This window comes from Oncorhynchus clarkii, chromosome 16, assembly GCF_045791955.1.
Source record: "Oncorhynchus clarkii lewisi isolate Uvic-CL-2024 chromosome 16, UVic_Ocla_1.0, whole genome shotgun sequence".
Taxonomy (NCBI): domain Eukaryota; kingdom Metazoa; phylum Chordata; class Actinopteri; order Salmoniformes; family Salmonidae; genus Oncorhynchus; species Oncorhynchus clarkii.
The window spans coordinates 66,871,694-66,883,678 of NC_092162.1; the positions used below are offsets into that span (position 1 = coordinate 66,871,694).

Below are 11,985 nucleotides of genomic sequence, written 5' to 3' on the forward strand. Positions count from 1 at the left end.
AACTACTTTATTGAGGAATAGTGTACTTACTATGCCTGTGATATGTGGTTGTCCCACCTAACTATCTTAAGATGAATGCATTAACTGTAAGTCGCTCTGGATAAGAGCGCCCGCTAAATGACTAAAACGTCTGAGGTTGGCCGTGAGGCCGATACCTAAAGCTCATTAAAGAGCAGTGATACTATCAAGAGCAGTGATACTATCAAGAGCAGTGATACTATCAAGGGCAGTGATACTATCAAGGGCAGTGATACTATCAAGAGCAGTGATACTATCAAGAGCAGTGATACTATCAAGGGCAGTGATACTATCAAGAGCAGTGATACTATCAAGAGCAGTGATACTATCAAGAGCAGTGATACTATCAAGAGCAGTGATACTATCAAGAGCAGTGATACTATCAAGAGCAGTGTGCGGGTTCCTTATTATTTCTCAAATTACTAAAATGTAAAATGTACAGTTTGTTCTCTGGTTTGAGTACACCACCATCAGACAAATTCAGACAATACAGTGGCACTGTTTAACCACAAAAGGGCAATGTTGCCTTCGCTATTCTCCAAGGTTAGCTTGTGTAAATCAAAAACATTGCTGCTCTTAATTAAATAACGTGACCCAGTTCCCTCCAGGGTTCCCTGCCACACACCTGCTAGTCTCTGGAGCTTGTCCTGAGCGTCTTTCAGTAGCTCCTTGGCCTCGTCTCTCAGGCGCTCTGCTGTCTTTTTGGCCTCCTGGACGGTCTTGGCTTTCCTGTCCACCAAGTCCTGCACTGTGTGATACTTATCCGTCAGCTCGCCATCTAAAATCTGAGAGAAATAAGACAGCATAAATAGTATCAGTCACAGTATTACAGTCCTAAATATACACATAAAATGAATACACACACACATCGAATGAACACACACACACACACACACACACACACACACACACACACACACACACACACACACACACACACACACACACACACACACACACCTGCTTGGCATCATTGGCTTTGTCCCGTGCCATAGTGGCTGTCTCCTCAGCTCGAGCTGCTGCCATGCTGTTTTTTGCACGTTTGAGTTTCAGACCGTCAATCCCCCGACCCAGGTTGCCAAGGCGATCCATGGCATTATTCAGGTCATGTTCACTGCTGGAGGTCTCAGACTCGATCTACGAGCAGAGAAAATATCAGGAACGTATTATCTCTTCATCCTCCTCACCCCCATCAAACAGAATACAGATGGCGTCCACTCAGTTGAGTTCCTACTGTACCTGTGCTAGTCGGACTTCCGTTTCACCAATGTCAACCTTCGCCCGCTGTATGGCCTTCTCCGCTGCAGCCTGGGCCGTCTTAGCGTCCTCAAGTGCCCGTTTCACCGTCTCTGCTGTGGATTTCACCCCGTCTGCCCGATTCCTACAGAACGGAAACACATGTTGGAATCAGGAGCGTTTTGCTGTGCTGTCTCTTTGACTTGATAATGCTATAACCTATAACCCTCTACATACTATAACCCTCCACACACACACACACACACACACACACACACACACACACACACACACACACACACACACACACACACACACACACACACACACACACACACACACACACACACACACACACACACACACACACACACACACACACACACACACACACACACACACACACACACACACACCTGGCCTTCTTGGCCTCCTGCAGCAGCTGCTCTGCTTTGCGCACGTCGTCCTGTGTCTGTTTCAGAATGGCGTCTACGTTGGAGAGGCTCCGGACCCGGTCCTTGATCTCCTCTGCCAGGTGTCTGATCTGCTGTGGTGAGGCTGGGATGGACAGCTCCAGGACACGGTTAGCCACCGTTTCAATGCTGTCTGGATCAGCACCCTCCTCTGCAAGGAGACAGAAAAGATATTCAGATCAGTGAAGAGATTTTTTGACACAGATTGGAAGTTAATACTTAATGATTATGACGCTGATCATGATGACTATCCCGAGGTGAAGATGCATTGTTTGTATGGCCCAATGTAGCCAAGGTCTGAACTCACTTTTCCTCTAATATCTGAATTCTCTGTCACTTTTCCCAAAATGTTTTCCTAGTAGCTCCTAGTAACTTTCCTAGTAACTTTCCTAGTAACTCACGCATGAGGAAGTCCCGGATCTGCTTGATGAGGTCCCGCAGGTCGTTGTTGGAGCGCTCCACCTTGTTCTTGGTGTTAGTGGCCTTGTCCAGAGCTGCCTGGGCTTTACCCTTAGCCTCCTCCGCCTTGGTCTTGGCATCTGCCACCTGAGAAGCCAAACAGGGGGATACAGAGAACCAGGGATAACTTATCAATTCCCCCGACTTTGCTGATAGCTGCTTCATTGTAGAAACGTTTTACCTACTATGACTGTGATAGGTCGTTATCTCACCTAGTGAATGCATTAACTGTAAGTCGCTCTGAATAAGTGTCTGCTAAATGACTAAAATGTGAATGTACCCTCATACTGTAGGTGATACAGGGGTATGTTTGCATTAATGACATGCCACAACAGATTTAGCAAGTCTTCCTTTCCTGTCAAGACAGTTTGTGTTTATCTATTAAGGAGTATGTCCACTTGGAGTAACAGACCTTGTGGAAGAGCTCCTCTACCTCCTTCATGGCTATGTTCAGCTCTTTCTCTGCGTGCTTAGACTTTTCCAAGGCGTTCTCTGCCATCGCTACGGCACCGTTGCAGTTCAGGCCTCCACAGTGCCTGTTCCCCTCGTCGTCACGGCAACCCGCCCCTCCGCAATGGCTCTCTACACAGGGGGAATCGCCAGGGCCCCCACAGACCTGGTCAAAGGGGGCGGGGTGGAACATGTATCAGATTAGTAGATTTTCATAACTTTCCATGAACGCTGACCGTTTGTATCTAGATGTTTATGTTGATGCTTGCTTAACCTTCTCGTTGATCTTCTTCATGTCCAGGGTTTGTGCCTTGGCATTGAGGTCCCCCAGGGCTCGCTTGTTGGCGGCGTTCTTGCGGTTGAAGTCGTCTTTCTTGGCAGAAATGAGGCGTTCTGTCTTGCGGCGGGTGTCTGCTGATTGGCTGACAGTGCTGGGCGTGGTAGTGGTGGACTGGTTGGCTCGCCGCTCTGCGTCACGGGACTTATTATAGGAGCTTCGGATGCTTTCATATGCACCTGGGTGAAGGAGAGGGGCCCGAAATTAAGAAAGACACATTTAACTAATGTTTCAAAAGTATTTCTACAAAAAAAACATTGATAACACCAGCCATTAAGGCACTACGTATCCCAGAATCCCCCTGGTGGAAAAGGGACAGGACGTCTCTGCTCACCCAGAAAGTTAGAGTTCTTCAGGATGTCCAGTTGGCGGTGGAGCTGATCTGAGGTCAGGTTGAGCTCTTTGGCCTCTCTCTCTAGAACACTGAGCTCATTACTGGCCTCAACATTACTGTTCCCTACACTGGTCAGGTCTCCCTCCAGATGATTCAGTACATCTGTGGTCTCCCCTATCTGAGACCTGCAAGAGAAAGGGAGAAGGAAATTACAGTTAAACTACAAAACTGGAGGAGAGGGGTATTCATGGTGAATCTATATTCAGACAGAATCTACCTTTGTATGTGTATTGTTATGTAAAGTATAATAGTGTCAGTGTGTATGTGTATGCCTTGTACCTGAGGTCTTCAATGAGCTCCATCAGGCTGCTGACTGCCTCTGTGGTGGTGTTGCGGGCATTGACGATGCCCTGAGCTCGTGCCAGCTTCTCCTCCAGGTCTCTGAAGGCCTTCTCATAGGCTCCAGTCAGGCCCGTGTTCTGGATCTCCACAGCCCGCTCCGACAGGGTCTTGGTTCGGACAGCCAGGTTCTGTACCACCCGGTCCCAGTCCCCAAAGCACTGGTGGCAGGGCTGGCAGTTAGGGAACTGGCCTGAGAAGCCCCGGGCACACTGATCACAACGCACGCCCGACACCCCCTGTTGACACACGCAGTGGCCTGTCTTCTGGCCACACTGAGAGGTCTCTATGCCCCGGGGGTCACAGTCACAGGCTGAGAGAGATGTAGAGAGAGATGAAGAGAGAGATAGAGATGGAGAGAGATGAAGAGAGAGATGGAGAGAGATGAAAAGAGAGAGAGATGGACAGAGAGATGGAGAAAGAGAGAGAGGTGGAGAGAGAGATGAAAGGAGAGAGTGATGGACAAAGAGATGAAGAGAGAGAGATGAAAAGAGAGAGAGAGATGGACAGAGAGATAAAGAAAGAGAGAGATGAGAGAGAGAGATGGATGGAGAGACGGATGAAGAGAGAGATGGCGAGAGAGATGGAGAGAGAGTGAGACGGACAGAGACATGGAGAGAGAGAGAGAAAGAGAGAGAGAGAGAGATGGAGAGAAAGTAATTACGGAATTACCTGGAAGGTTTACAACTAAAGATGATTATTCCCAAACTATACAGCAAATGCTCTGGAAAACAAACAGAGACCTGAAAACACCATCCAACCTGGAACTGACTGTGTAATAGTCTGAAGCTATACATTATTTCCAAAAAAAACATGAAGAAAAATACATTACAATGATATATTTGACTTTATAAGGACTGAATGCTAAATTAAGGCTACCAAGCTTGATACAACTTCAATTAGCACTGATGTGTCAAGTGAGAGGCGTCAAAGCTCGAGCCCAACAATGGCAGGAGAGCCCCAACCAAATGGAGAGGCCTTAGAAGCACCCTCCCACTGTTCAGTGGAATTAAAATACTGTACCCTTTGAATGTAAAGAATAATAAGACATGAAAAGAGTACAAAATGAAGCTCCTTTTTGAAAATCAAGACACACCTTTTTGCTGACTATTATAAAAATGGGAACATAAGCAACACCCCATTTAGGCCCCCTCCTGCCCTCAGACTTATGCCCCTCCTGCCCACCCCATGCCCCCCACTCCCGCAAAGAGGGCCTCAACATGGATGTCACACATACGCCCAGGCCGTGAGCAGGCAAACAGGGCCAACCCCCACTCTTACACTAGCCCAAGTCGATGGCATGTACCAGAAGCTCAGCAGGCTCTGCTCACACTTACTGGCCTGAAGCCAAACCACACAACTAACATTGGACACTTTATGGAACACAAAGCCATCACTAACTCATCCTGGAATATCCAAGGCCTGAGGTCATCTGCCTTTATGGAACACAAAGCCATCACTATCTCATCCTGGAATATCCAAGGCCTGAGGTCATCTGCCTTTATGGAACAGAAAGCCATCACTATCTCATCCTGGAATATCCAAGGCCTGAGGTCATCTGCCTTTGGCCTAAAGAGCAGGAACCTGGAGTTCACCAAAGAAATCAGAAATTCAGACTGTCACCCTACAAGAAACATAGTATAGAGGAGATGGACCCACTGGTTTCCCTCTAGGTGACAGAGAGCTGTTAATCCCATCCACCAAACTACCAGGTGTGAAACAGGGAAGGGACTCAGGGGGTATGCTAATTTGGTATAGAGCAGACCTAACCCACTCCGTTAAATTAATCAAAACAGGGACATTTTTCATCTGGCTAGAAATTCAAAAGGAAATGATCTTAACAGAGAAAAATGTCCTCATGTGTGCTACCTATATCCCCCCACTAGAATCCCCATACTTTAATGAAGACAGCTTCTCCATCCTGGAGGGGGAAATCAATCATTTCCAGGCCCAGGGACATGTACTAGTCTGTGGTGACCTAAATGCCAGAACTGGACAAGAACCTGACACCCTCAGCACGCAGGGGGACAAACACCTACCTGGAGTGGACAGCATTCCCTCCCCCATATGCCCCCCTAGACACAACTATGACAACATTACCAACAAAAACGGGTCACAACTCCTGCAGCTCTGTCGCACGCTGGGTATGTACATAGTCAATGGTAGACTTTGAGGGGACTCCTATGGTAGGTACACCTATAGCTCATCTCTTTGCAGTAGTACTGTAGACTACTTTATCACTGACCTCAACCCAGAGTTTCTCCGAGCGTTCACAGTCAGCCCACTGACACCCCTATCAGATCACAGCAAAATCACAGTCTTCTTGAACAGAGCAATACTCAATCATGAGGCATCAAAGCCAAAGGAACTGAGTAATATTAAGAAATGCTATAGATGGAAGGAATGTAGTGTGGAAACCTACCAAAAAAACAATTAGGCAACAACAAATTCAATCCCTTTCAAACAACTTCCTGGACAAAACGTTCCACCGTAATAGCGAAGGTGTAAACGTGGCAGTAGAAAATATAAACAGTATATTTGACCTCTCAGCTTTCCTATCAAATCTAAACATTTCAAACAGAAAACCGAAGAAAATGAACAACAATGACAAATGGTCTGATGAAGAATGCAAAAACCTAAGAAAGAAATTGATAAACCTGTCCAACCAAAAACATAGAGACCCAGGAAACCTGAGTCTACACAGAGAGATGAACCTGGAGAAGAGTCCCCTAAGCAAGCTGGTCCTGGGGCTCTGTTCACAAACACACCCCACAGAGCCCCAGGACAGCAGCACAATTAGACCCAACCAAATCATGAGAAAACAAAAAGATAATTACATGACACATTGGAAAGAATTGAGCAGACTAGAATGATATTTGGCCCTAAACAGAGAGTACATAATGGCCGAATACCTGACCACTGTGACTGACCCAAAACAGAGAGTACATAATGGCCGAATACCTGACCACTGTGACTGACCCTAAACAGAGAGTACATAATGGCCGAATACCTGACCACTGTGACTGACCCTAAACAGAGAGTACATAATGGCCGAATACCTGACCACTGTGACTGACCCTAAACAGAGAGTACATAATGGCCGAATACCTGACCACTGTGACTGACCCTAAACAGAGAGTACATAATGGCCGAATACCTGACCACTGTGACTGACCCAAAACAGAGAGTACATAATGGTCGAATACCTGACCACTATGACTGACTCAAACTCAAGGAAAGCTTTGACTATGTACAGACTCAGTGAGCATGGCCTTGCTATTGAGAGTGGCCTTCTCAAGAAAAGACAGGCTATGTGCTCACTGCCCACAAAATGAGGTGGAAACTGAGCTGCACTTCCTAACCTCCTGCCAAATGTATGACCATATTAGAGACACATATTTCCTTCAGATTACACAGATCCACAAAGAATATGAAAACAAACCTGATTTTGATAAAACTCCCATATCTACTGGGTGAAATATCACAGTGTAGCATCACAGCAGCAAGATTTGTGACCTGCTGCCACAAGAAAAGGGCAACCAGTGAAGAACAAACACCATTTTCAATACAACCCATATTTATGCTTATTTATTTACCCTTTTGTACTTTAACCATTTGCACATCGCTACAACACTGTATATATACATAATACGACATTTGAAATGTCTTTATTCTTTTGGAATGTCTGTGAGTGTACTGTTCATTTATATTGTTTATTTCACTTTTGTATATTATCTACTTCACTTGCTTTGGCAATGTTAACATGATTCCCATGCCAAGAGAGAGAGAGAGAGAGAGAGAGACAGAGAGAAAGAGAGAGAGAGAGAGAGAGAGAGAGAGAGAGAGAGAGATAGAGAGAGAGAGAGAGAGAGACAGAGAGAAAGAGAGAGAGAGAGAGAGAGAGAGAGAGAGAAAGAGAGAGAGAGAGAGAGAGAGAGAGAGAGAGAGAGAAAGAGAGAGACAGAGAGAAAGAGAGAGACAGAAAGAGAGAGAGAGACAGACAGAAAGAGAGAGACAGAAAGAGAGAGAGAGAGAGAGAGAGAGAGAGAGAGAGAGAGAGAGAGAGGAAGTCAGAGATCGTTAGTATATGTCTGCTACTGATATTTTGATGCCACTCTTATGAATAACATGTTACATGGAGCTTCTGCTAATGCTGACCTCTACACTGGATCCTTGGGTCGCCCCAGTAGTTCTCTTGGCAGTCTGTGCAGATCTTCCCACCAAATCCGTCACGACACTGACACTTTCCAGTGAACTGGGGCACAGAGAGGACAAACATGAGCATGAGGTCACAGAAGAGGTTTATCCCATGAAGCACCTTAGTAATGGAACCACACCCACACCTCGTTGCACGCCGGGTTGACAGCGTTGTTGGGTTCACAGCCGCAGGCCTCACAGCCCCGTCCACTAGCCAGGTTCCAGTAGTTGGGCTCACAGTGGTCACATGTCAGGCCGATAGTGTTGGGTAGACACAGGCACTGCCCTGTGGCACGCTGGCAGACACACTCATCCCGCGCTGTACACTGGGTTTGCGCTGTGCCCAGGAAGTTACAGGTGCACTCTTGAGAAAACAAAAAAAAAGTAGATTAAACATTTACTAGGGTGCACAACATATACAGTCTAAAAAATGAATGGTTGTCAAGATTTTTTTTTTGTGTAAAAAGGGCTGTTTCAACAGTCACTCACTTCTGCAGTTGCGTCGCGAGGCGTCTCCATAGTAACCGCTCTTGCACACGCCACAGTCCGGTCCCTCTGTGTTGTAGAGACACTTCTTACACTCTCCTGTCCTCCGGTCACACGCATCCAGGTCTGACATGTCAATGTTGTTACTGCACCTGCACGGCTGGCACCGCCCACCTGGCTGGGAGGGGTTGCCGTAGTAACCTGGGGCACACTCCTCACACCGGGAACCTGTGACCCAAAAAGGAAAAAAATATTGAGGGAGAAGGAGGGAGATTTTTGGATGGACAGAGATGTAAAGTGGAATATCTCATGTTGATATTGAGATATTTATTGGCTGGGTGAGGGTGAAAAATGACTTGGTATTTTCACGTATTTCTAAACAGTTTTCCAGTGAACTTAAGTGAGAAGCTTATAGTGTGATAGCAGACAGACAGAGACATGTGGTGAAACCCAGCTCAGTGACAATCAATAAAGTTCAGGATGAACACATTATGTTAGATACTTGAAAATGTTTCATATTTTATCATTTTGCAATGCTATTACATCTCGTGTTAAAAGGGAGTTTGGTTACCCAGGAGATAAACATTGATTAGTGAGGAGCTCTGTTGCAGAGTGGATTATGCTTCAGCAGTGTTGTAGAGTCCGTTCTTGAGACCACATATTTGTATTCAATTTTATTTCACCTTATTTAACCAGGTAGGCCAGTTGAGAACACCTTTATTTAACCAGGTAGGCCAGTTGAGAACACCTTTATTTAACCAGGTAGGCCAGTTGAGAACACCTTTATTTAACCAGGTAGGCTAGTTGAGAACACCTTTATTTAACCAGGTAGGCCAGTTGATAACACCTTTATTTAACCAGGTAGGCCAGTTGAGAACACCTTTATTTAACCAGGTAGGCCAGTTGAGAACACCTTTATTTAACCAGGTAGGCTAGTTGAGAACACCTTTATTTAACCAGGTAGGCCAGTTGAGAACAAGTTCTCATTTACAACTGCGACCTGGCCAAGATAAAGCAAAGCAGTGCGACAAAAAAACAACAACACAGAATTACACATGGGATAAACAAAAGTACAATCAATAACACAAAAGGAAAATCTATATACAGTGTGTGCAAATGGAGTAAGGAGGTAAGGCAATAAATAGGCCATAGTAGCGAAGTAATTACAATTTAGCAAATGAACACTGGAGTGATAGATGTGCAGATGATGATGTCCAAGTAGAAATACTGGTGTGCAAAAGAGCAAAAAAAAGTAAATAAAAACAATATGGGGACGAGGTAGTTGGATGGGCTATTTACAGATAGACTATGTACAGCTGCAGCGATCGATGAGCTGCTCAGATAGCTGATGCTTAAAGTTAGTGAGGGAGATATTAGTCTCCAATTTCAGCCATTTTGCAAATCGTTCCAGTCATTGACAGCAGAGAACTGGAAGGAAAGGCGGCGAAAGGAGGTGTTGGCTTTGGGGATGACCAGTGTGAGATACCTGCTGGAGCACGTGCTACGGGTGGGTGTTGTTATGGTGACCAGTGAGCTGAGATAAGGCGGAGCTTTACCTAGCAAAGACTTAGAGATGACCTGGAGCCAGTGGGTTTGGCGATGAATATGTAGCAAGAGCCAGCCAACGAGAGCATACAGGTCGCAGTGGTGGGTAGTATATGGGGAATTGGTGACAAAACGGATGGCACTGTGATAGACTGTATCCAGTTTGCTGAGTAGAGTGTTGGAGGCTGTTTTGTAAATAACATCGCCGAAGTCGAGGAATGGTAGGATAGTCAGTTTTACGAGGGTATGTTTGGCAACGTGAGTGAAGGAGTCTTTGTTGCGAAATAGGAAGCCGATTCTAGATTTCATTTTGGATTGGAGATGCTTATATGAGTCTTGAAGGAGAGTTTACAGTCTAGCCAGACACCTAGGTATTTATAGTTGTCCACATATTCTAATTCAGAACCGTCCACAGTAGTGATGCTAGTCGGGCAGGCTGGTGTGGGCAGCGATCAGTTGAAGAGAATGCATTTAGTTTTACTCGCGTTTAAGAGCAGTTGGAGGCCATGGAAGGAGTGTTGTATGGCATTGAAGCTCGTTTGGAAGTTAGTTAACAATATTGAGTGTTGTCGGACTTGTCTCGGTGCAGGATACATTTTTACTCGGTCTTGACTCGGTCTCGGACAATGAGGACTCGTAATTTCTTCCAGAGACCAGTAAAAAGTTTTAAAAACTCATTATCAGCTCCCATTCAGTCAACGCATAAAAGCGCTTTGCCAGGCCAAATATCCACACCTCTGTCAGGATATCGCTTCCTACTTGTCTTGTAACATTACTGTCCTTTTCTTTCATTGAAAAATATCCTCAAAACCATTGCTGCGGGAAGTAGGGGTGCTTGAAAATCAGAATAAAAAATATACAATTAATAAAAATATATATATATATTTTTGGAAGAAAATACATTTCTTCACAAAAGTAGTGCACTGGGCCTTTACTAGTCCTGTAATAGTGGGCTGAAGCTTTGGGAACAACATTTTCTCCTGCAGTCTACAAAACATTCTCAGCACCCTTGAAAGTTGCACGCTCACCAAGAGAGGGCAGACTGAGGAATTTGTTACATATTTGGTATTTCTATCTATTAGCAACCTGTTTGGGTTTGTGATCATAGAGTGTCTCTCTATTTTCCTCTGCGTTTCTTCACCATTTTAAAATGTCTAAACTGGGCCTCCCGGGTGGCGCAGTGATTAAGGGCGCTGTACTGCAGCGCCAGCTGTGCCATCAGAGTCCTGGGTTCGCGCCCAGGCTCTGTCGTAACCGGCCGCGACCGGGAGGTCCGTGGGGCGACGCACAATTGGCCTAGCGTCGCCCGGGTTAGGGAGGGCTTGGTCGGTAGGGGTGTCCTTGTCTCATCGCGCACCAGCGACTCCTGTGGCGGGCTGGGCGCAGTGTACGCTAGCCAAGGTGGCCAGGTGCACGGTGTTTCCTCCGGCGCATTGGTGCGGCTGGTTTCCGGGTTTGACGTGCGCTGTATTAAAGAAGCAGCGGCTTGGTTGGTTGTGTATCGGAGGACGCATGACTTTCAACCTTCGCCTCTCCCGAGCCCGTACGGGAGTTGTAGCGATGAGACAAGATAGTAGCTACTACAACAATTGGATACTACGAAATTGGGGAGAAAAGGGGGTAAAATTCAAAAAAAATAAAAAATGTCTAAACTATCCATGTTCTTCTGACATGTGAACGCAGAAACACTGGACATTAGGAGCTCTTATTGTGGTGGCGATTTGAAACAATCGCAGTCATGGTCTTGAACTGGACTCTCATTGTTCTGGTCTCGGTGTTGACTCAGACTCAATTTGCTCTGGTCTTGGTCTTCAATCGGGTCTTGCTTCAGATGGTCTCTAACCCTGTGCTTCAGCATTTTGGTAGACACCATGAACGATTTACTTCTCTCACAAAGAGCACATCTTTTCTAAGGATGGATTCAGAGGAAGGGAGACATACTTTAAATTTTTTTGTTTGTCCAACTGCTGGCTGCAGGGGGCAGAGTATGCTGGGGTGAAGGGAGGCTGGCTTTTGGGTTTGACAGACAACCTACAGCTGCTGGTTTTGAG

At 45.9% G+C, this 11,985-nt stretch overlaps 1 protein-coding gene across 3 annotated transcripts in view; it reads right to left on the minus strand.

Moving 5' to 3' along the window:
• The window catches only part of LOC139368946 (laminin subunit beta-2-like), a 62,456-nt gene that overhangs the window by 800 nt on the left and 49,671 nt on the right, over nt 1-11,985 (minus strand). For all 3 annotated transcript variants that reach the window (XM_071108469.1, XM_071108471.1, XM_071108470.1), the window contains exons 22-33: nt 8,393-8,617; nt 8,050-8,267; nt 7,865-7,961; nt 3,647-4,019; nt 3,308-3,492; nt 2,911-3,152; nt 2,599-2,802; nt 2,129-2,273; nt 1,671-1,878; nt 1,258-1,399; nt 979-1,155; nt 644-803 (exon numbers count right to left, since the gene is read on the minus strand). In XM_071108469.1, the coding sequence (XP_070964570.1) occupies nt 644-803; nt 979-1,155; nt 1,258-1,399; nt 1,671-1,878; nt 2,129-2,273; nt 2,599-2,802; nt 2,911-3,152; nt 3,308-3,492; nt 3,647-4,019; nt 7,865-7,961; nt 8,050-8,267; nt 8,393-8,617 (2,376 nt within the window). The remainder of the gene's footprint in view (nt 1-643; nt 804-978; nt 1,156-1,257; nt 1,400-1,670; nt 1,879-2,128; nt 2,274-2,598; nt 2,803-2,910; nt 3,153-3,307; nt 3,493-3,646; nt 4,020-7,864; nt 7,962-8,049; nt 8,268-8,392; nt 8,618-11,985) is intronic.